Source organism: Chrysochloris asiatica, unplaced genomic scaffold (assembly GCF_000296735.1).
Source record: "Chrysochloris asiatica unplaced genomic scaffold, ChrAsi1.0 scaffold00021, whole genome shotgun sequence".
NCBI classification, from domain to species: domain Eukaryota; kingdom Metazoa; phylum Chordata; class Mammalia; order Afrosoricida; family Chrysochloridae; genus Chrysochloris; species Chrysochloris asiatica.
The window spans coordinates 15,211,434-15,237,015 of NW_006408539.1; the positions used below are offsets into that span (position 1 = coordinate 15,211,434).

General features: G+C 42.6%; 1 protein-coding gene across 1 annotated transcript in view; it reads right to left on the minus strand.

Annotated features, from left to right (window-relative positions):
* Positions 1 to 4,287: 4,287 nt before the first annotated feature.
* PIGN (phosphatidylinositol glycan anchor biosynthesis, class N) overlaps positions 4,288 to 25,582 on the minus strand; it is a 104,776-nt gene continuing 83,481 nt past the window's right edge. The window contains exons 24-27 of the mRNA XM_006837576.1: positions 23,234 to 23,307; positions 19,890 to 19,932; positions 17,018 to 17,070; positions 4,288 to 4,411 (exon numbers count right to left, since the gene is read on the minus strand). Of these exons, the coding sequence (XP_006837639.1) occupies positions 4,288 to 4,411; positions 17,018 to 17,070; positions 19,890 to 19,932; positions 23,234 to 23,307 (294 nt within the window). The remainder of the gene's footprint in view (positions 4,412 to 17,017; positions 17,071 to 19,889; positions 19,933 to 23,233; positions 23,308 to 25,582) is intronic.

A 25,582-nucleotide genomic window follows, 5' to 3' on the forward strand; every position in this document is an offset into this window, starting at 1 on the left:
AACAATTTTTTTTTTTTTTTTTTTTTTTTAAGAGAAGAACAGATGTTGGCTGGGTAGCCAGCAGTGTCTGCCACAACCAAGTTAGTTAGAAGTGTAAGTGTACAAGCAAGCCTGCGCAGTCTATGACGTCCTCTTGAAAGCGTGGGCTCACACCAGGTTTCCCGAGGTCTGGCTAAGACAGGGTTGCAGTGATTCACTTAAACAGGACACTGAATGAGAAGGCCATCACAGGTTCTCCACGCATGCAAAGTCAACTGTTCCCCTGCTTGCCTCCAGGAGCATCATGGAAAGAATTGTCACTTTAGGAGGAATCGTGTGAAAAGCTCCACTCATTTATTAGAGATAGGGGCTAAAGAAAGCTAAAGTGTTTCATTACTGTTTGCACTACATAATGGGAGCACGCAGGTTCCACAGGATAAGCGTGGGACTGCGAACTCCAAAGTCAGCAATTCAAATTCACCAGCCATTCAGTGTGAGAAAGATGAGGCTTTCTGCTCCCATAAAGATTTACAGCCTCAGAAACCCAATGCAGATACGCTACAGGTCAGAACAGAATCCACGGCACTTAGAACCAACAACAATTCAAGGTGTTAGAGCTGCAGTAAAGTAACCCCGTCTTTTTACTGGGTGTAGTAACAAGTACTGTCACTCGACTAAGGAACACACTGGTATTAATCAACCTGGAAGACTGGTGTCTCCATTGAAATATGCATACATTCCTTTACGTGTGGTTTAAGAACACTGAAAAACTTTCAATAATATCTTCATCTCAAACATAAAATCTGCCTTCCCATCTCTTTGCCCTTCCCGCTTCTTTTTCTGCCAAGATCACATCTAGAAGAAGGACTTTCCACCACTGGGAATTACGAAGTACTACGAGAACTTTCCCTTGAGGCAGTAAGCCCGTATGCATTCACTATTGCCGAGGGTTTTTGGTTGTGATACAAATCCAACTAGTGGTAGCTTAGAGGGGGCATTATTGGAAGGTGACTGGAAGGAAGAAATAAACCAGCAATGATAAGAAAGTTGCAGATGCAGTTGGGGGTCAGGAACAAATGAAGTTGGTGACTTCAGCCCCGCCAGGAGCCGCCTCTGCTCATCTGCACAATGGTTTCTCCAAGTCTCACTTCCTGCATGTGACCGAAAACCTGGCCACCAACAGCCGCTGTTCTTTGCATCTTCGATTCCACCTTGAAAATATTGCAAAGAACTCAGACTGGTTCAACGTGGGTCAGATGTCCACGCATAAATGAAATCTTCCCAAAGAGACAATTACAGAAGAGAGACGTGCTGAGCAGATGATGATAGCACAGCTTCTGTTGAACGTAATGATTGATGAAAACTAATTCATGCCAAAAAAGACATCCGGGTCCATATGAACCACAAGGTCGGCGGTTCAAACTCACCAGCCACTCCTTGGGAGACCTGTACGAGGTGACTATGCGTTGGAACCGACAAGACTGCACTTAACAACAGCAACATCCACACTGGATTGCTAACCAGGCCCCAAGAGCGGAGAGTTGAGATAGAGGAGAGGAGGGGAGAAGAGGCACATGAAACAGAAACCCCTCAACTCACAGTTTATCAGCTATGATGCCACTTATGCACATAGGTAAAATGGTTTGTGCATAGAAACACAATTTTATGTGTTATAAATACAATTACAGTGAACTTTTTTAAAACAAGTTTTTCACTGCAAATGTTTTAAGGTTTACAGAATTGTGATGATGTTGCAAAGTTTCCACATAGCCCCGTTACTCCTCTTTCCCTGGTATTACTATTAGCAGTTCAAAACTAGCAACCGCCCGGCGGGAGAAAGAGGAAGCTTTCTGCTCCCATAAAGATTTACAACCTTGGAGAAAAAAGGCATTTTGTGTTCTAAATGCTGCACATTAACTATTCAATAGACTACCAACAACCCTCTGGTAAATTAGGATGGTCCACACTTAGATCTTATCGTTTTTTTACCCCAAGCCTCTGCAACATAGCACAACTGTCTTATTGTTTAGTATACTCTCAACTTGTTATGCCCCCATCAATTCCTACAGAGAAGCAATGTTAGTCAAATCCCAATGTGGACATATGACACAGAAGAGAAAACTAAGTAAAAATATCATTTACTTCAATCCTTTTTTTTGGTCTGTATTCTCTATACAAAAATAGACACTTGCAAACATTTTAGGTACTTGATAAGCCATGGACAGGCATCCCTCATTGGACTGTGCTTCACAGACAGTGCATTTTTCATGCATGGAAGATTTGTGGCATCCACACGGTCTCTGGGCACCACGGTTTCAGCAGCATGTGCTCACCTGTGTCTCTGTGTCACATTTTGGTCATTCTCACACTATTTCATAATTGTTTCCTCACGCTATTAGTGCACATTTCACAGAGCCCAGTCTAATGTCAACACCAAAAATCCCATCGCTCTACTGCAATGTTCACTTTATTACGGTGGCCTTACACCCAACCCACATTATCTTCCCAAGTGTGCCTGTAGTAGGAAAAGCCCTGCAGCAAACTGTTCCCTGGGGATCCCAAGAGGCCCAGTTACAGCTCAGCAAGGCTGAGGTATGTCTTCCCGTTTTGTAAATTCACCCCAAATCTATACTGCAGTAGCATGACCAAGCCTGCTTCCCGGAGCACAGGGCACCTGGTGCAATGTGGTAATCAAATATTAAAGCCTGGGTAAAAATCTGGGAAAAGACAAAAGGCAAAACTAGATGTAAAAGGAGTTAAATAATAAATGTTTATAAAATCAGTTTTCTCTGACTTGTGAAAAACTAATATAAAAATCCTTTAAGGCAGTATAAAAAAGAAAAGCTCATGGGCTCCCTGCCTGCCAGCGTCCCCTTCTGTCCGTGCAGATTGGCTATTCCAGACTGATGTGTGAAGTCTGACAGTAGTAACACCAACACTCCTCCCTCTCTGTACTGTAGTGTCTATACTGCTGTAGTGACACAAATAATGCATAGCTCAACTTGCTCATAACTAGAAATTAACAAAGCACATTTTTGAAATTGATCTTCGAGTCTTCTAAACTGTATGGGTTCACTCACCAACTAATGTGAAAATCTAGTCATTTGCAGAGAGCTTCCTAGGCATGAATGCAAATTAGTAATGCTATCATTTAATGAAAAAGCGATTTTTCTTTAAAAAAAAAATGGGACTCATACCAGAAAAGTTTAGCGTCAGCCAGAAGCAGCTACTGACACACTACATAGGTTGTGCCAAGAAAAAAAAAAATAAAAATAACTCTCCAGGGTAAAAGGCCTTATCTAGAGTAATACTCAAAGGTCATTTCAGGAAAATTCACATAAAAATTGCTCTCAAAATACTATGTTCACTAGGATTGTTTTACAAACGGAAAGTTGAATGTAATAAGGGGACTTAAGGGCTTTGGGTTAGAATTTCACAATCAGAAAGGAGAGCAACTTTCATACTAATTCTTATGATACTGTCAGAAAGCTTAAACCTTAATCTAAAAAAAATCCAGCTAAAACAATGCTTTAGGCACAACAGATGTTGAGTCTACAATTAAATACTACTTCTCTTTACATTTTTCCCACGGGCTAGTCACAAATACCAAGCACTTCCTACTTCTCCACTGCTAAAAATTCCTTGAGAATCCAGAAATGGGAGAAAAAATGTGAAGGTCAAACCTTCATTTAGCTGTTTGACTTTGAACATGCCATCCACTAGCCAACACTAGGAAGTCTCTGACAGTATATTACTGTGTACGGAAGAGAAAAGACCAACATCTATTAGCCTTTTCTCTACTGACGTTTTAGTAAATGTATAGTAACAAAGTCTGGTTGTCTTTCTAGTGATTTGGTTTAGTGGTTACTTGCAGATCTAGTGCTGAGCACTGGCGCCCCCTGCAGACCCCCTTCAGGTTCAGATTCAGTGCTGATTTGAGACACAGCAGCACTTTCTCCTGGGGGGTATGTGGGAAGCTGGGGGGGTGGGTGGGCAGACTGCTGCAGGTGAAACTAAGAAAAACAGTGAGAAGTGCTGACCAGCAAAGAGAAAAAAGAACTTAGGGAGTGCTTTACTATGCTTTTCTCCAGACTCCATCACTATTTTCTGCATGGGAAACATTTAAAAAAAAAAAGAATCGCCTTATAACCTGTAAACTCAGAATTCCAAATATCATTTCCCTTTGAGGAACAGAACATGCTATACACATCAGTCTCCATCTTCTTACTGAACACATGAAGGGATGTGATGGCATGCCGGAGTTTCCAAGGAGTGTAAGAAACGGCTGCATGATGACTTTTGCCAACATCACACGAGGTGGCTCTTGGGTCTGCCACTCAGCCTGAGTTGCGTTGTTGTGAGCAGCTGGGCCAGGCCATTGAGAAACACCAGCACTGTGGTCATGGACATGACGATGACGTAGTGACTGATGCTACAACAGAGGAAAAGGAGGCTAGTTACAGGCAGGGAGGAGATCACCAGCTATCCATCAACAAAGGGTTCTGTTTCAGTAACTACAAAAGCCCCTCCTCTTCCATATGCCCTGCCCCCCGACTTCCGGACTTAAAGGACTTTACCCTTCCAACTGTTCCTCCCTCGCCTTTATCATCCCTTTCCCCGTCTTCTAGAGCATTCCATCAGTCACGGGCAAATGTTCAAACACTAGATTGTGATCGATGCACAACTATAAATCTGCTAAAAATCACAGAATTGTTCCTTGAAGATGGATGAATATGATACTATGTAAATTGCACCTTGATAACATTATAAAAAGGAGACCTGCTGGCATAGTGGGCTATGTGTTGGGCTGCTAACTGTAAGGTTAGTAGTTTGGATCCACCAACCGCTCCAGAGGAGAAATATGAGGCTTTCTACTCCTGTAAAGATTTACAGCCTCAGAAACTGACTTCACAGCAGACGGCAACAGCAGCAACATTGTCAAGAAGAAGAAAAGATTCCATTCTAGAAGATTTTTGTTCTGTTCAATTTTGTTCTCACTTTCAGATTCAGTGGGTCTTGATCTCCTAACAGAAATAAGTTTTGTAAAACCAGTAGGTCTCCCATCCTCAAATGAAATGGGAAGAAGTCTGGTTATAAAAGGTTATCGAACAACTGCCCTGGTCTACTTGTGACTGTAAGTGGGGGAAACGCAGCCAAGAAGACAAGGACTGAGATTGGTCATGCTCCATAGACGTGTGACAACCTTCAGATGAGAGAGAGAAGAGGAAGGGCTGACTGGTTTGAAATTCAGGGAGACGTGTGAACTCCTGAGCCCAGAGACACTGACCTAGCCACTGGAGGCTAGAGTTAAAGAGTGAAGTGACCAGCTGGTCGGAAGTGGGGGAAGGTGTGTGAGAACTGCCCAACTTAAAGATAGTACCCATCTGACCTCGTGTGGATGGCTTACAGACCAGAACATGACCATATGAATATAACAAAGTCTGATACAGGAAGCGTAAATTGCTACAACCTGATCAATTGGACCTTTGCTTATGTATGAAGTTGCCCAAAATTCCAACCAAAAGGAAAGGATTCTTCATATCAAGGATCAAGGGTGCCTCCTCAGTACACTGCTTGATAGGAACAGGCACCTTAGACTTTGGCTATCAAAACTGGGAGGCTATAAAGGCACGGAGCGGCTGGCTTACAAGAGGGTGCTTTAGGGTCTGAATGAGGGAAGTAAGATAGAAACTCCACCGAATAGTTTTCCACTTGTCGAGATGGGTCTATCTGGTGATGAGGGGGACAGGATTTTATGATTCAATTGTGAGTAATTATTATCAGGTCTAATGGCGATTGTCACAACTGTAAATGTAGAAGACGTGCAACTAAAATTGGGAAGCAGTTAATCTGTCATCTCAGGAACCGAGGATCCTAGGACCATCAAGATGGAAGAACATGAGAGGAGAGAAGGATCCTAACCAGAAACAAGCAGTGACAACAGAGATAGAGGTGATGGCACAGAGAGACAGAGCAGCAGAGGACTATGGGCCGTGGACTGAGAAAGGCAGTGTACCTGCGGGCAGGAGGCTGGCTTGCAAAGGGTGCCCTTTGGACATTTAAATGAATATGTATTTACAATGTGCGGTACTGGGTTAATGCGTCAGACTGCAAAGCCATTTGAACTGCAAGGTCAGAGATTCAAGCTCACTAGCTGCTCCTTGGAAACCCTATACAGGGTTGCTATGGGTCGGAACTGACTCGATGGCACTTAACAACAACATGTCTACATTAAAAAAAAAAAGGTACTAGATGTAATTATTGCTAGCTGATGGTGCATGGAGAGGACTGTAATCATGGCAATGATTTGCTGAATGTAAAACTGATGAGCTTCCCTGTAAACCTTCACTCAATCAATCACAATAAAAGCTGTAAATTAAAACAGTACTGCACAGATCACGTCTCCCTTCACATTGACCTGAAATGACCAACTCCTGCCTCACTGAAGCTGACAGTATCGGCAGGAAACTGTTAGGAAGCTCATCATGTTCATGCGATGGAGCCATAAAGCATTCCGCTGGTGATATGTCAATCGAGCCAGTGTTGTGTCATCTGGTGAGGCAGAGCTAAGGGAGTTTAGCTGTTCCCACACTCCCCTCCAGCATTACTTTGTTGTTGTTGTTGCTGTTAAGTGCTGTCGAGTTGGGTCCAACACATAGCAACCATGTATAGGGTTTCCTAGGAGCATCTGGTGAGCTTGAACCACCAACCTGCAGTACAAACAGCTTTGCAGTCTGGCGCATTAACCCACAGCGCCACACCAGGACTATTTTAGTATTATGTAAATCAGCGATTATCAAGGTGTGCCTGGAGAAGATAAGAGCGGTGGGGTGTGTGTGAGGAGGTGCAAACAGAATCACTAAGCAGGCTTCTCAACCTGTAGCAATTGCTAACACAAGGGGGCCATGCCTGTTGGAAGTACCCGTGCAGGAAAGAAGGTGGGAATCATTGGTTTTAAAGAAGCTTGACAGTCATTTTAGCATTAAAGACAGTGTATGACACTGAATTACCTTTAGGTGAATACTGGAAAATTCTTGAACACAATCCTGACGTTTCATTTTGTCTATATAGAAGTGCTAAACCCCTTTGTTACCATCTGTATTTTAGTAAGGGATCACAAGAGTCCTCGCTGTGTTGCTGGGTGACATCAAGTGGGTTCCAAATCACAGTGACCTTTGATCTTATGCACAACAGTCACTGCGCAGCCCTGCACCTCCCTCACAGGAGTACAGAGAGAGTAATTACGGCCCAAAGGAACACCACTATCAATTCAAATTAAATGGCAGCTCCATCAAACTGAGGATGTTGACCTTACTCACCTCACCACAGATTCATTCAAATGTAGATGTAATTAAACATATTTTCATAGTTATGAAAATTACATCAAAGTTTTTCTCTTTAGTTTTAAAAACCGAACTTCTTGCCATAAGCCATATAAAAGGCACTACTCTGTAAAGTTTACGACTTCTTGTGAATGAAGGTTAAAGGTACAAGATCAAAAGAAGATGAAACTGAACTAGCTCTGTCAGCCCACCACAGGTTTATGGGCCGAGCAGGGCACCTCTCACACGGCTGTTCCCACAATACCTGATGCCACCACGTTCCCCAGAGAACTCTGAGCCACATGCGCACCTGCTCAGTGGCCACACTGACCCACAGCCCTCCTCAGATCTCCGTCTCACTTCGGCAAACCTGCTTGAAGACGCACTTCCAACAGAAGATCACACCCAGGAAGGCAGGTGCCGCCTCATGTCCTCCTCATGCCCATTTTTTTGCTTTTCATCTTTATTTACTAACTTGAAACTGGTAGCTGAGCAATTTCTTAGAAGTATTTTGAAAACCCACTGCAGTTGTCACGGGGATGTGACAAACATTACAGACTATGCCAGACCTTAGCCCTACTCTTGGCTAACACTCGGGATGGATTTTCACCATTTCAGTGTTCATAAAGCAAGAAAGCAATAAGGACCAAGGGAAGTCTTCATTCCGAGCACTGTGAGTGAGAGGCACAGAGGCTGAAGTTATTAACTGTATTACCAGTTTAACAATGAAATGTGTCACAAAGGAAAGCCTGCACAAGCACAATTTAAATAAACCTGGTTCCCATTCAAAGAACTCTGCCAGCAAGCTTAACAAAATTAGCAACATGACAAAAAACAAGCTATCTATTCAAATGTACTTTCATATAGGAATCATTACACACCCCAAACTCAAAGCAATATGCTCACAAACAGAAAGCAGAAAAAATGTATGATAACGAAGTGTGCATGGACGACGCCCCATCATCTGGTGCCTTAGAAGCAGAATTCCCGTCACTCCCCAAGTCCTTTCCTGGTCAATAAATTAGAAGCTTATACAGAGGCACAAACGACTCACACCCATTAGTTAACCACATGGGCAACGCCATGGAATATGCCAACTCTGTGTGAAAGGATGTAAAGAGGCAATTTTAGAATTCTAACTTACCAACAGGCAATGCAGTGGCTCTGTATGATAAGCACTTTGAGTCTACCAGCCAGTCAGTGGGAGAGAGAGCTGTACAGCCTTGGAAACCCTATATATACAAGGATACTGTGAGTCAGAACCGACTCTACGGCACTCAGTAACAACTTAACAACATGAGCAGCAGCAACAAGGCCTTCCGCTGCAGCATCCATCGGGGCAATTCCAGTTTGAAAGCCCAGAGTCGGCCTGCCAATCTCAAGGTCAGCAGTTCAAACTAACAGCTGTTCCATGGGAGAAAGATGAGGCTTTCTGCTCCTGTAATGATTAACAGCTTCAGAAACCCTACAGAGGGCCACTAGGAGTCAGCACTAACTCCACAACACACCCGCACCAACAACTTGACTAAGTCAGCTATCTTGTTTCTGATTCCCTGCCTACCCTCCCTAATGTCCTCCTTTCTTAAAGTGGAAACTTTGGGTTGACAAAATAAGAGACAAAGATGATGAATAGAGAACGGAGACATTTCAGTAGGAATACCCAGGAGAACATGTGGGAAATGTACGTAGGATGGCCCCATGTTCCCAGCCTGATGGGCAGAACAGAGCTCTGTAGGTGCCTATCCCACCTGCCTTCTAGGAAGGAGTTTCCCAAAGTGAAGCCCCTATCTAACCCAGGGCATTACATCACTGATGGTGAGGCGCTGAGACAAAATCAACTCAGCTTTACCAGGTGAACTGGTTATGCCGTTATCACCGTCCCAATGTAGATTTTTAATGACGTATGGGGAGTGGTGGGCAACAGGCATACTGTCCCAGATAAACCAGGATACATGATCACCATATGTATACAACAGCTCTCATTATAAAAAAAATAGTGTTACCACATAGTATTTCTACAACAAATTGTATGTGTCCTGTACAACATTAACTGCATAATATTTTCATATAAATATGTAAATCAATTGAGGGCTGAATGGTAGAGCATACTGGTCTCACAGCTAGCACTGAGCACTGCAGAGTGGGGAGCTAAGCATCTGAGTTGGGATACTGTTCCTCAGCAGGTCCCCAAAGTCTCTATTTTGCCATGACCTTGTAGTTCCCTGATGGCTGTGAAAAAGCATATTAGGAATGGGGCTGAGAGTGCCACAAAAGGGCCAAGACCGACTTGCTGGATTTTGCACGCAAGGTTTTACAACAATGCCTCAAAGCATCTTTTAGAAACTCTCAAGGAAAAAGAGGTAAAAGCTGGTCGTCTGGGCTTGGTGCAAAGTCCTTGGACATTATGAAGGACATTTTCAACCTCACTGCAGCCTGGGAGGGCTTGACCTTGAAGGGAACAGAATCACACAAACAAAAAAAGCAATGCCTGGAGGCACACAATGAGTTCAGCAGATGAAAAAAAAACCACTGAAGGCTAGCTGCCAAGGAAAGGGAAATGCTATAATGTTACCCTGACAAGGCCACTTCACCCCTCCCCCTCCTGGAGACACTCATACAAAATGGCAACAATCAAGATTTCCACATTCTAGACAAAGATCCACTTGTGGAAGAACACTCAAGTTCAAGTTGAACCAAAGAATGTGGCTTCTCACATATATGCCAATAGCATGTGCTCTGTTGCTTTGTTGTCAAGGGTCTTCAAATTAAGGAGACGTCATTTTTAGCATTGTATGCGCATTTACCATAGAGATCATTTCTTCATTTCCACTCCTCGCAAACCACTAAGAACAACAACATGGTTTCTGAAATCCAAATTATTTATCACACTCCATAAGGAAGACCGTAGAATTGATTGATGCTTTTAAGTTGTTGGAGGTGAATACTGAAAGTGTCATGGGCTGCCAACAGATCTGTGATGGAAGAAGTGCAGCCAGAGTGCTCCTCGGAGGCCAGGATGGCCAAACTTCACCTCTCATACTTCAGACATATTGTCAGGAGGGACCAGTCGCTGGAGAAGGATATCATGTTTGTTCAGGTGAAGGTTCAGAGAAAAAGAGGAAGACCCCCAGCAAGATGGATTGGCAAAGTGGCAGCATCAATGGGCTCAAGCATGGCAACAATTGTGAGGTTGACCCAGGATCAGCCAGTGTTTCATTCTGTTGTGCATAAATATGGCACCTCACAACAACATATACACTGAGCTTCCTATCTCTGTAGTTTTGCAAATGTCCATTCCTTCTGTCTAAAACACTCTTCTCAAACCACTAAGTTTCCTCATGGAAATGATACCCTTCATCCAAAAGCCAACTCCAACGCTAGCCCTTGTACAACATCCCCTCAGTCACTGAAGCCTGAGGTGAAAGCACCTGTATTCATTATTACCATGTCTCATCACCTTTGTTAGACTGGCATCTCCCTCAATGCAGTCAGGGACCATAAGCCCAGGGTTGGCCTGCCCCTGACAAGTTTTAGTTTGGAATCTTCCATTCCATGCTTGAATACCCTACCCAGTTTCCTGATGAAGTGCTTGTCTCCAGAGATGAGGGATCACTAAGCCTCAGGCAGGCAAGCCCATTCATCTCTGGGAACTTCACAATGCCTAGAAATGCTACATGCTCGGTGAGTGCTCAACATAGACCTTTTTCCCCTGAGAAAACAATTGATACAATAAACGCATATACAGAGTGAGAAAATGAATTCGCCCTGACTCCAGCTATGCCATGTTACTGAGTCATCTTAGTCTTCCTATGGCAGATTCCTCTTCTGCAACACAGAAACAATGATACTTTCTTCACATCACTGTCACCAGAATTAAGGAAATAACTTACGTACAACAGCTAATACGGTGCGCCAGTTAAATGCTTTAATTACTAAATTTCCCAATAATCCTTAATTTTGCTCAATCACTGTTTAACCAGGTTTGGGTAGGAGTTTTTCTGTGAAAAAATAATCCAATCCCCTTACCAGTTTCTGAAAATTTCTGATGACCTCCGGAAGGGGAAGAAAAACATGATTGTACTCAATTACTTAAAACTGCTTACCTTAAATCACTAAAGAAAGACATTCCAGAATTTTCCAATGAAAAATGGTGCCTATCTTTAAACACGCAACCTTAAAGACTGTGAAGAGGATGAAGTAACTGCTTCTGGGCAAAGACTTCAAGAATGAATCAGAGGTTAATACTGATGCCAGAAGGTAAGAAATTAGAAGGCTAAAAGAGGTTTCTTCTCATCATTCCCTCTGTCCCACCTCTCTGTCCGTCCATCACCCATCCTTTCTTCATTCTTGTTCTTCTTGTTGATAAAACAGTGTACCATGAGAGAGGCAGAGGAAGGGAAGATGAGTGCTGCTCTGTATTGAGGGAACACTGTCAGTTCAGTTTGACATGAAAGACTAAGGAGACAGGAAAAGAGGAAAAACCAGTGATAAATGGAAGGAAAGTCACGACGACCCAACACGAGATGGATACTCGGTTTCAAGAACTGAATAAGGAGCCCACCCAAACCCGCTGCCATCTACTTGACTCCGACTCATTGTGATGCTGGGTAGCATACAACAGAATAATGGCTCCTGAGGATTTATGGGAGCAGACCACCTCACCTAATTCCCACAGAGCACCTGGTGGGTTTGAACCACTAACCTTGAAGGTAGAAGCCCAATGCTTATCCCACAGTGCCACCAGGGTTCCTTGAATAAGGAACCCTGGGACAGTAAGCATATAATTTAAAAGATGGGCATACTGTAGTTGCTCAGTAAGTAATCACTGAATGAAATCCAGAAAGACTAAGTTAGTAACTAACAGGGACACAACCGCTGAATTCAGGGACACAACCGCTGAAGAGAAAGCTCTTCTTGGTGAGCCCTGGATGGTACGAGTACGAAAGCAACCAAGGTAATTACGCAAAGGTGATGCTCCAATGAAGGTGGATTTCTGTTTCGGGGATGGCTTGTGAGAATCTTGCTTCGTCACTACTTGCTTGAATTCTCCCTGACTCACTAGCTCTAAGGAACTCTGGTAGTGTAGTGGTTCCGAGTCGGGCTGCTAACCTCAAGGACAGCAGTTTGAAACTACCAGCTGTTCCGCGGGAGAAAGATGAGGCTTTCTGCTCCCATAAAGATTTACAGCTTCGGAAACTCTGTGCAGGGTCGCTAGGAGTCAGAGTCGGCTCCACAGCACACCACCACTAACTCCTATAGTCCTAGCAAAGGCCCTTCCATGTTTGGGCAGCACACTGCTCCTGCAGTCTTTGACCACCAATCGAGTGACCACTACTGCTTCACACTATGCACACATTGACGTCCTACACAATTTCTCTGGAACACCCCATGCAGCATGGCCCCTCATTCCTGAAACGTTCTTTGGAGATCCACAATACTATTCTCTCCTAGGAAGTCTGGTGGCACAGTGGGTATGCGCATGGCTGCTAACTGATCTGTTTGAACCCCTAGCCTCTGTGGAACAAGCATGCGGGCATCTGCTTCTGGAAAGATCCCAGCCTAGGTAAAGTCTGTGAGAAAGCTCTACTTGGTCACAGAGGGCCCCTATGAGTTGGAATAGACTCAGTGATGATGGGTTTTGGTTCAGTCTCTCCTGGGTTTTTTTTTTCCTGACTTTCTGGTCACTTTTTTTTTTTTTTTTTTTTTTCAAATAAGTTTTTATTGTGAGGTCTACATGGTAGAATATCAGCCTCACATTCATCCTGTTGTATTTCATTTCATTGCAATGATTACAATCCCCTCCATGCATCATCAAATAATCAAAGGCTACACCCCATAGGCCCGCCCCCCAGCCGTCAGCACACAGCCCCTCTCCCTCCCTGAGTCCAATGTTCCCAGCTGCTCCAACTGTCCACGTCATCGTTTCTGTCTCCATCCCTGGCATCACTGCCTTCTTTGGGTAGGGTCCCGCTGTCCGCTCTTCTCACTTGATGGTCCCAGGGACCTCCGCTCCTGGGCTGCAAAATCAATTACTCCCCTCCTTTTGTCAAAGGACCTCTAACTCTATATTTCCTACCCTCATAGTCATTTCCATAATGATGGAAATTATTCACTATTGTACCCCGTTTCCTTTCTCCAGCCCGGTCCCAACAGATTGGAAATCATTCAGTGGAGATTCTACCTTCCCCTGCCCCGTCTGGTACTGGGCTCCCTCTTGAAAGCTTGTAGCCAGTCAATTCTTGCATTTATAGGCCCCCCTATTTTGGGTAGCCAATGTCTAAGTTGCCCATCCCTGTCAACCCTATGTACCGAGGGGTGGGAGTGATCCTCACTATAGATTTGTTCCCTCGTTTGAGCTATTACATCCATAAGTATAGGTACAGTTTATCTAATTGTAGCAGGTTACTTGTTTTTGTCTCCCTCTTCTTCTTCTAGTCAAGTTCTGATCATCCAGCCTTCAAAGCCAGGTCAAGTGGGTACTATCTGCAAGTATGGGTGTTCTTCTGCATCTCTAGTCACTTCCTAAAGTTTCATTTCCACATGACTTGTCCTCTGCCGTGAACTTCCAGTGGTCACTGAGCCCCCACTTTAGATTTTCTTCTGTCATTTGGCACCTTCTGCCTCAGTCTTAGAACCCAGCAAGTCTCTAAAGTCCAGACACTCTCCTGAGCAGCCTTCCCTTCACCTGACCAAGCGCTCTCACAGTAGCTATTAAGACATATTCCAGAACTTCTTAGGCTGCACCATACCGCCTGCTCGTGTATCTAAGGGTCTCAGACAGTGCGCTTCCCATCACATGCACCCATACCCCCAGCAGACAGCTGGTGCTCAATAGTATTTGCTGGATATAATTGAGATCACTGATATAAAAACATTTTCTGTATTTTATATATTACAACAAAAATGTACATTGAAAATCAGTTGTCAGATGAAGATAAATAAACCTCATCCTAACCAGAGAAAATCAGAAATTTCAAATATGCAACATAAATTCATGATGGTTGCTTGGTTGCTTGGTTATGAGCCATGGAGCGAGTTCCGACTCATAGCGACCCTGTACAGGGTTTCTGAGGCTGTAAATCTTTAAAGGAAGCAGAAAGCCTCATCTTTCTCCCATGGAACAGCTGGTAGTTTCAAACCGCCGACCTTGAGGTTAGCAGCCCAACTCGTAACCACTCTGCTATCAGAGCTGAATGATGAACACTTTCATATGAAAAGTGTTGTTTACACGTGCTGTTGAGTTGGTTCCAACTCATGGAGTCCGTGTGCTTTACCAGAACAAAGCACTGCCCAGTCCAGTCCCGCACCATCCTCACAATCGTTGCTAAGCTTGAGCCCACTGCCATGGCCACTATGCCAATCCATCTCATTGAGGGTTTTCCTTTTTTCTGCTGACCCTCTAATTTACCTAGCATGATGTCTGTTATGCACAGGGTTGCCCTGAGTTGGAACTGATATCTTATAATAATGTTATTTATTGGTCCAGTTGTGAGGATTTTTGGTTTCTTTACATTGAGGGGCAATCCACACCAAAGGCTGTGGTTTTTTATCTCCATCAATATTTTAACTGCTCATCCAGAAAGCAAGGCTATGTTTTGTTTTCTGCATATTGCAGGTTGTTAATGAGTCTTCCTCCAAACCAGAAGCCACGTTCTTCTTCATATAATCCACTTTCTCAAATAATTGGCTCAGCATACAGACTGAGTAAATATAGTGAGAGGATATAACCGTGGCACACACCTTTACTGATTTTAAACCAGCCAACTGCCTCTTGGTCCATGTACAGGTAGGTTCTTATGAGCACAAGTAAGTGTTCAGAAATACTCACTCTTCACAACGTTATCCACACAGTCGAAAACCTTTGTATAGTCAATAAAGCACAAGTAAACACCTTTCTGGTAATCTCTGATTCCAGTAATCCATATGATATCAGCAATGACATCTCTAGTTCCCTGTCCTCTTCTGAATCCATCTTGAATTTCGGGAAGCTCTCTGTCAATGTACTGCTGCAAATGTTTTGAATTACCTTCAACAAAATTTCATTTGCATGTCATATTAATTATATCATTTGATTATCTTCACATTCCAAAGTTGTTGTTGTTGTTGTTGAATACCGTTGAGTCGATTCTAGCCCATACTGACCCTGTACAAGGTTTCTGAGAAGTGGCTGGTGAGCTTGAACCACTGACCTTAGTGACCATACTGACTTTGCAGTCCAGCGCATTAACCCACAGCACCACACCAGGACTCCTTCATATTCCAGTAGGAATTTCGAAGACAGCTACCAGAAGAACTGAATGGAAAAGATCCATTATTTGTGCCCATTCCAAATAAAGGTGACCTAATAAGAGTCCTGGTGTGGCGCTGTGGGTTAATGCGCTAGACTGCAAAGCCATTTGAACTGCAAGGTCGGCAGTTCAAGCTCACCGGCTGCTCCTTGGAAACCGTGTATAGGGTCGCTATGGGTCAGAACAGACTCAAAGGCACTTCACAACAACAACAATAGAGTGTGAAGGTCACCTCTCTTTGGAATGGGCACAAATATAGAGCTTTTCCAATCAGTTGGCCAGGTAGCTATCTTCCAAATTTCTCAGTCCTGAGTAGTAAGAGCCTCTACTGCTACATCAATTTGTTGAAATACTTCAATTTATATTCCGTAAGTCTGGTATAAAACCCAGACTCTGACCCACCATTCGACTGGACCCTTTGGGGATGACACAGCTAGTGAGGAGGAAATATCAAAAATTTCTCTGAGCATTCAAAAGCAAAAGACTAAGAAAACAAATTCAGAGATCTACAGAGGACTTCTTATGTGCTTAGCATGTATGGAAGGTAGGAGACTGTAGTAAGATCCAAGAAGCAGGGCACACATAGTCTCTTGGGGAGACAGCTATGTGCACAGTGAACAGGAGATGAGCTGCCTGAGAAGTATGAGGAAGGGAGAGATGGACTAACGTGGAGGGTTTCACCCAGACCTGGAACAATTCTTGGCAACACAAAGTAATGAAAAATACTGGCTAGTGAAATAAAATAAGTCTGTTAAAGTATGCTTTGTCTCTGAAAAATAGCAAAATGATGAGCTTTCTCTGCTTTCTTCTCAGAGAAAATAAACAACAGAGGCAATCCGTTAACATTGATACTCAGATCACAAAAGTCACAAAAAGGGGAAAGGTGACACTGGGTTGTAACATACTTTAAATAACAAGGTATGTCACATGTCACAATGCTCTCCTATTCAACATCTTTAAGATACTACGAGGCAGAGAATGAACAGATGGGACTGAAGTCACATGTAAAACTCACACTGTAATTTGCATAGCCTCATTTCCAGAGACAGAGAGAAGAGAAACAAGGACGTGTAGAGATCAGCTTACACCTTCCTGCTGCTCTCTAGTTCTCTCCACACACAGCACAGAGAACAGCACAAACAGAGGAGATGACAAGGCTGGGCTTCAGAGGCTTAAAGTGATTGCTCCTTGTACATGGTTGCTGTGTGCCGTCAGTCAGTTTGGACTCTTAGTGACCCTGGCTAGAGTTTCCAAGGAGTGGCTGGTGTACTGGAATCACCAACCTTGCTCATCCTACACCACCACACCAGGACTCTGCTACTTGCTCAGATTCCTTCAAAATCACTTTGGTTCCTTCTTGGTTTACTGGAATACCAAGGTACTGTTTTCACGATACACTTTAGATCTTCGATGTGACTATGTACTGACCTTGTTCCAATATCTAGCCAGCTGCCATAATCCTTCACCAGGAAGAAGAAGTGCTGTAGGATCAAACAAAATATGATTCCATTAATTCAAAGAAACTCAGATTCAGTCTATAAGCAAAGTTCTTCTAGGAATGTGTGTTCTAGATTTCTGACCCTTCAATATAAACTTCCTGAAATGTTTACTTCTCTTAAATAAGCAGTTATCTAAATCCAGAAATAGAATTATTCAATCAAAATGAACACAGAAGTGATATTTGTGAATAACCAGAAATAAAAAAGGACCAATCAACTTTAATCCAAAGACACTTTTGTTGTGGCGTGCCGTCGAGTTGATTCCGACTCACAGAGACCCTGTGTAAGGTTTCTGAGGGTTTTTACATCTTCGAAGGTGCAGAAAATCTCAGCTTTCTCTCACGGAGCAGCTGGCAGGCTCAAATCACAAACCTTGGGATTCCTAGTCCACTGCTTGTCATATGGAGCCTCTGTGCTCCCATTAGAAATACTAAATGATATTAAAGACAAGCGAAAAGAAGCCAAATCATCCATCCATTTTAATAAATATTGACTGGCGGTCAACTATGTGCTGATCATTATGTGGGTCCCAGAGGCAAACTCCCTCTCAGGAGGGGTGTGGTCTAGTGAAAGATTCAGCAGGGGAAGAAGAAGGGGTCACTGCGGGTCAGAATTGTGTGTTTACTAACATCAGGAGTGGAGACAGAACTTGAGGTGAGGTAGGAGTAGAGAAAGCAGGGAGGGAAGAGGGGAGAGGTGAGGCTTGTCAAATAACCAGAAGCCAAGCCACAAATGGTTCTATATTAAATCATCTTTTTATGTAAAAGTAATCACTGAGAACCTAATTTCTTTTTTACTAACACATCTTCTCATTTTTCCACTGTTTTAGCAACACTGACAGCTGATTTGTTCTAATAGTAGGTGTGGTTCATTTCTGTGCAGCTTAATACAACCCCAAAATGCTCTCATCGACATCAAAACCTGTTATCTAATAATTCTGACTCACAGTGACCCCAAGGACAGAGAACTACCTAGAGGATTTCCAAGGCTGTCTATCTTCACAGAGGAGGCCTGATGTGGCGCTGTGGGATAATGCACTAGACCTCAGGGTCGATTTGAACCACAAGGTTGGCGGTTCTAATTCACCAGCCACTCCTCGGAAACTCTATACAGGGTTGCTACGAATTGGAACTGACTCAGTGGCACTTAATAACAACAACACATCTCTACAGAAGCAGACTGTCTCATCTTTCTTCCTGGTAGGTTTGAAGAGTCAACATTCTGATTAGCAGCGGAGCACTTAACCACTGTGCCACCAGGGTTCCTCTCTAAATCAAGGGACTAGTCATCTGTTTGGGGAGGTGTCTCCAATCACTTCTAGCAGATGATGTGAAAAACAATCCTTCCTCAAGGAGTAGGTTCCTGGGAAGTGATCTTGAAGCCCTTGGAATGCATGTCTGACAGGAGTGGTTTCTCTCTGGTAGCCTTGGCCACCAGACCATCCACATGGGGTTTCTGACTAAAATCAGAAGCTGACACTAAAGGTGGGCCACACAGGCAAGTTTATGATTGAGCCTCAATAGAAACAACAAAGAAAACATCCAGGCCCAGGTGGGCTTCCCAAGTGGATAATACTTGTAATGCTGCCCTGACTCCATGGGAAGAGGACAAACGGAAGCCCCCCATTTGGCCCTCCCTGGACCTGTCTTAACGGGCTTCCTCCCTCATCTGGCTTTCCCCTGTATCCTCCCGCTGTAATGAGCTGTAACTGGGAGTGTCCAGCTTCCTAAGAGGGCTGTGAGCGCTTCCAGCCAGTTACCACCATGACAGTAGCCTTGGAGACTTCTCAAACTTGAAGGTGTTCAAAATGCATCCTCATTTTGTCAATTTTCTACATATAAGGGCCCATGTACATGGAGTTGTGGTGTGGCACTGTAGGATAAGCACTAGATCCCAAGGTTTGAATTTCAAGGCTGGCGGTCTGAACTCACCAGCTGCTCCTTAGAAACCCTATACAGGGTCACTATGGGTCAGAACTGATTTAATGGCACCTGGAAACAGCACAAGGAGTCCTGTCATAGCACTGTAGGATAAGCACTGGACTGCTGACCAAGAGGTCAGCAGTTCAAATCCTTCAGCCGCTCCTCAGACACCCTACTCAGGGTTGCATGAGTGGGGATCAACTTAATGGCTTTAACAACAACAAGGAGCTCTGATAGCATAGCGGTTACAAATTGGGCTGCGAACCTCAAGGTTGGCAGTTGGAAACTACCAGCTGTTCCGCGGGAGAAAGATGAGGCTTTCTGCTCCTGTAAAGATTTACAGTCTCGGAAACCCTGTACAGAGTCACTATGAGTCGGAAGTGACTCCACGGCACATAACCATCACCACCGCCAACAGCAGCAGCACATGCTCCTCACTACGAATTCCTTTCACCACTTTAATAACATCTCTCCCTTGATAGGTGGTATTTCCCCTCCCGCCCTCCTCATCTCGCTCCAAGTCTTCCACCTGCCTCCCTCCTTCAATTGTTTCTCTCTTTTTTAATCTGTAAGAAGTGTTTAAAAATCAACATTTGATGTAGGAAAGTGATGATTACTAGTGGTCAGCTTTTTCTTCTATTATCCTATAGAAGGTTCACTTCAGATACAATGTAACATAGAATACTAGGATTCGAAATGATGGGTTAGAACAGGAACCTTAAGAAGATCACTTACTGCTGATAAGTCACATACCTGGAAGTCATTGGATGTGCAAATTTTGCCAGCACTTACAACTCAATATCCAAAGATTTCATGTATACAGAATACAGTCTTATTTCTTAGTTTCTTATTTATACGGAGTATCTAGTAAAGTCTTACCAGAGCCATTATGTCTGAAATCACGAGAACAATGAGGAAAAGGCTGAAAACAAATCAAATATAAAAAATTAGGTATGATAGAACAGTCACTTTTTTTTCCAAACACATTAAAATCAAGTGAGATTGACTAAATAACCCAATATGCGTCAGCATTTTTGTTTCTGGAAATACCACTGTCAACAGAGGTATTGTCACATTATCATGGACGACTTCCGCACAGTGATGAGCTAGACTTCAAAAGTGTTACTGAACATGCTGAATATTTTCTCCAGTAGTAGACAAAGGACATGAATTACGATTTCTAAATTACATTTTTAATTTAAAGATCACTGTAAATTCATATGCAGTTCGAAAGCCTAATATAGTGAGATCCCTTGCATCCTGCACCTAGTTTCTCCCAATGGCTACCCCTTGTAAAACGACGACACTACAGCCAGGGTCCAGACATGGGCATAGCATTTCCATCGTCATGAGGGCCCCTCAGATGTCCTCTTACAGCCACATACCCTCCACCCACCACCCTCCCTGGCAACCAAAAATCTGTTCTCCATTTCTTTGGTCATTTCAAGTAGGGGTCCGTAAATAGCATCATACGGTAGGTAGTCCTTGGGGGTTGGCTTTTTCACTCACAACAATTTCCCGGAGCCTCATCCAGGTTGTTACTTTATTAACAGTTCTTTCCTTTTTTTTTCCTTAACCATTCAACCAAAGAAGAACATAAGGGTTCTTCCAGTTTGTGGTGGCTACTATAAATATAGCTCTTGTATTTATAGTCTTTGTGTAAACATAAGTTTTAATTTCTGTAGGAAAAACATTCAAGAGTACGACTGTTGACTTAGTTTCTTAAGAAACTGCAGACTCTTCCGGAACGTATGAACCATTTTACATTCCCACCAGCAATGCATGAATGATTCAATTTGTCTGCATTCTCAACAACATTTGGGGAAGTCACTAACTTTATTTTAGCCATGCTGATTGATGTATAATGATAATTTCACTGTGGCTTTAACATGCATCTCCTTAATAACTACTGATATTGAGCATCATTTCACAGGCTTATTTGCCATTTGTATATCCATTCCATTTCTTTTGTTTGTTTTCTAATTGGTTTGTCTTTTACTGCCAAGTTTGCGATTCTTTTTAGGCCCCTGTCTGACATGTGGTTTACAAACATTTTCTCCCTGTCTGTGGCTGTCATTTCTTCCTCTTAACAGGGTCTTTCATAAAGCAAAAGCATTTGCTTTTGATGAACTCAAATATTAATTTTTTCTGTTATGGTTCTGGTGTCATGTTTAACTTTTTACCTAACCCTAGGTCCCAAAGACTTTTTGTTAGGAATTTTCCCAAAAGTCTTAGGTCCATGATCCATTTAGTGCTAATTTGTTAGTAAGGTATGAGGTTTTGGTGGTGGTTTATGATTTGTTTTTCAAAAACAACTGTCTTTCTACCTGCAGGTTTAAAAGACTACAGAGGTCATCCAGGACTGGGCAGTGTATCGTAATGTACATATATTTGCTGTGTGTCAGAACCATCTCAGGGGTGCCTTAACAATAACAACAAACAATACCATTAAATCAGGATTGTTACATTAGAAATTCACACTCTGAGTGGTTGCTAGGTGGCACTGAGTCACTTCTGACTCATAACGACCGTATGTACAACATTACAAAACACTGCCTGGTCCTAGGCCACTCTCACAAGGGTTATGTTTGAGCCCATGTTTGCTGCCACTGTGTGGATCCATCTCACTGGTGGTCTTCCTCTTTTTCATTGACCCTCCACTTTATTAAACATCATGTCCTTCTCCAAGGACTGGTCCTCCCTGAACACAAGTCTACAATATGAGAAACGAGTCTCATCATCATCTCTTCTAAGGAGCAATCTGGCCATGAATCTTTCAAACAGACTTTTTTCCTTTCTTCTGGCAGTCCATGGTACTTACAATATTTTACATCAACACTAATTCAGATGCATAGATTCTTCTCCTGTCTTCCTTATTCACTGTCCAGTTTTCAAATGCATATGAGGTGACTGAAAATATCATGGCTTGGGTCAGGGCACACCTTAGTCCTCAGAGTGCTATTTTTACTCTTGAACACTGTTAAAGAGGTCTTTTGCAGCAGATTTGCCTAATGCAATACGTTGGTTGATTTCGTAACTGCTGCTACAAATGGCATTGTCTAGCACTCGCTTTAATGCGTCCAGTAACAGAATCCATTCCATATGCACTGATCCCTGCCTACCTCTCCAACATTATTCCCTACAATTCTTCTGCTAAATGAAAAGATGGCAAACTGCTTCTGTAAAGACTACAGCCAAGAATACTCTAGGTACCAGAACTAGTCTGCAACACATGAAGTCACCATGAGTGAAACTACCCATGGCAACGAGCAGCACCAGTGCCAGGACGGAAGGGGAAGAGACTACCAGTTCTGTGACGTGGGCAAGATCCAAATGCTGCCAATGTTAAATTAATACAAGTATCCTGTAAAAATATCCTAAATTAAGCCAGAAATGAGCCTTCTACTAATCTTAAACAGTGGAAAGAAAACACTGATAAAATTAGGCCCTGTGCATAATAATATGCCGAACACAGTGCTAAGCTTAACCTCATCAAGAAGATCATGCAAATTTACGCTGATCATAGTTATTTTCGTTCAGCACTAAATATGCCCATTTGTTTCAAGAATACCAAAACTGCTAAGACATTTCATATTTATCTAAAGTGCCTTTCACAGAGGCTGACCGGGCTTGTGCTGATGAAGCAATTTCACTGGTTAAAAGGAGCAAACAGTTGAGTCGACAGCTTCTCCTTACATTTGGCTTGCCTGAGACTCACTGCTCCTAAAATTCCTCAGAACTCAGAAAGACAACTTCTAATCCCATTTTCCAAATGTGTAGTGACCATGCACATCTATGACACTTAGAAAAGTCCACGTGAAGCCCTGTGACATGAAATCATGCAAACACACTCGTCCAGTACTGTGCCTGTGTAAGAAATACGCCCAAAGAGAAGCTAGCGGGATACCCTTTGTTCTTTGTCAGCGTAGTTGTATCTACAACAAACAAGTCATTAAACACAGTAATTTCACATTGCTCTTTTACTGTTTTCTAGGGAGGCTCATTACTATCTTAATAATATTCTAATAATATATTATTGCTGAGACAGCACATTAGTCTGTGCCAGGCCCTAATCAACTAATTTCCTCTAATGATAACTAGGCTCTGATTAAAAGGGAGAAACATTTTCTCATTTTTGTAATAAACTATGCTATGTGACTTAACAAAAATCACATGAAATACACCTCCAATGTCTACTCTCATTTCTTAAACATGTATCTTACCTTTTAGATGATAAGTGGGTAGTTAGCTGGACAGCTTCAAAAGCACACATCACAAGAACAAAGGGGATTAAGATCTGCTTAAAGGAACAGCAAATGAGCAAATGAAGCATTTTAGACTTTTTGAAACAATACTATTTTTGCTTTTAGAAATATTTTCAACTTTCCAAATGGCTTTTATATATAAATTTTAGTGAGGAATAAACATTGGATGACATATAAGCATGATACTAATGACATACAGAACCACAATAAAACTGCTCAAGAAAATCTACAATAATAATATGCAATATAAAAAAATGCCTATACATATAAATCCAAAAAAATACTATAAAACAGTAGGAAACCAAAAACAGTATAAAACAGTTGGATCATGTTTAAAGTGTTAGAGTATCAGAAGGTCCTGGTGACAGGGTGGGATAGGCACTGGGTGCAAACTACGAGTTTGTTGATTTAAACCCACATTTAAACCTAAGAAACCCTGTACAGGGTTATTATGAGTCAGAATCAACGCCACGGCACTTAACAACACACACAATCCACATAAAAGCCTATTATAAAATATCCTTTGTAACTCATTATAATAATTAGTGACAATTGTCAAATGATTCTAAAACAGTGTGAAAGGCACAGAATGTCCATATCACATCAATAGTGTAGCCTGGTAGCTTGCTTCACAGATCTCTGAGCCCGTCTGGTTATTCAACCCGTCTACTCCCTTCATCGAAACGCTCTGTGATAGAGCAGACCTGCCCCATAGACTCACCTAGGCTCTAATCTAATCTTTACAGAAGCAGGTTGCCAGATGTTTTCTCCTGAGGAGTTGCTGCTGGGTTCAAACTGCTACTTGGTATTATTTCATACTAAATCCACAGCTATAGAGTCAATTCCGAAGCATAACGACCCTACGCAGAGTTTCTCAGACTAAATCTTTACGGGAGCAGACAGCCTCATCTTTCTCCCATGGAGTGGCTAGTGGGTCTGATCCACCAACCTTGTAATTAGCAGCCAGTGCCTAACCCACCACGCCACGAGGGCCTCTCAATACTGCAACACTATAAACATGATACAACATTGCTGTTTGGATTTTAGCATATTAATTATTTTTTATTATAAAATTCATACTCGATGTAAAAACTTTGAAACATTCAGAAAGTATATTAAAATGCAAACTGGCTGATAATGCACAATTCAGAAAGAACACTCTTAACAATTTGAGACATGCTTTCCAATGATCAATTCTTAAAGTAAATAAACATATGTGTGTATGTTGTGAAGTGCCATCAAGCTGGTTCCGACTCATAGCGGCCCTATAAGGAGTTTCCGAGGAGCAACTGGTGAGCTTGAACTGCCGACCTTGCGGTTCAAACCAACTTTGCAATCTAGCACATTAACCCACAGCACTACACCAGGACTCCATATCTATTTTGAAACACTTGTTTCAAAAATGGGAAAGGAAATTATGGAAAACAATTCAAGATTGCATGTTAACCTTCTCAAGTTAGGGACACATGAATAAAACCCTTATCAGGAGGGCCTTCCCTTCCTGTCATATCCCTCAGCAAAGTTGTCACACACATGTCATTAAAGCTCTCTGAGTCACTTGGAGATTTAAGTGCTAGCTTACCTTCTAAGGTAAGCTTTTCTTTTAATTTTTTTCTCTTGTTTTTAATTAAAGGCTGCTAGCCAATGGTTAAGGAGCTCTCGTAGCATAGTGGTTACGAATCGGGCTGCAAACCTTGAGGTCAGCAGTTCAAAACTACCAGCTGTTCTGCTGGAGAAAGATGAGGCTTTCTGCTCCTGTAAAGATTTACAGCCTTGGAAACCCTGTGCAGTCGCTGAGTCGGAACCAACTCCACGGCACACAACAACAACAACAAACCAATGGTTTGAACCCATCAATTGCTCAGAAGGAGAAAGATGAAGCCGTCTGCTCCAGAAAAGATGTGTAGTCTCGGAAACCCTATGAAGCAATCCTACTCTATCCTGTAGGGATAGAGTAGAATGAGTCAGAATCAACTCAGTCAGAATGATGTGTAGTCTCGGAAACCCTATGAAGCAATCCTACTCTATCCTGTAGGGATAGAGTAGGATGAGTCAGAATCAACTCAGTCAGAATGATGTGTAGTCTCGGAAACCCTATGAAGCAATCCTACTCTATCCTGTAGGGATAGAGTAGGATGAGTCAGAATCAACTCAGCATCAGTGGGGTTGAGTCTGTAATACACTAAGAAAAGATCTACCATTAAAAAACACTGGATGAAAATTAAGGGAATACTAATACTTTTTTTTAAAAAAGTCAATACAGAAGGGGACATGAGAGAAGGCTGAACATCTTTTGAAACATGTCTT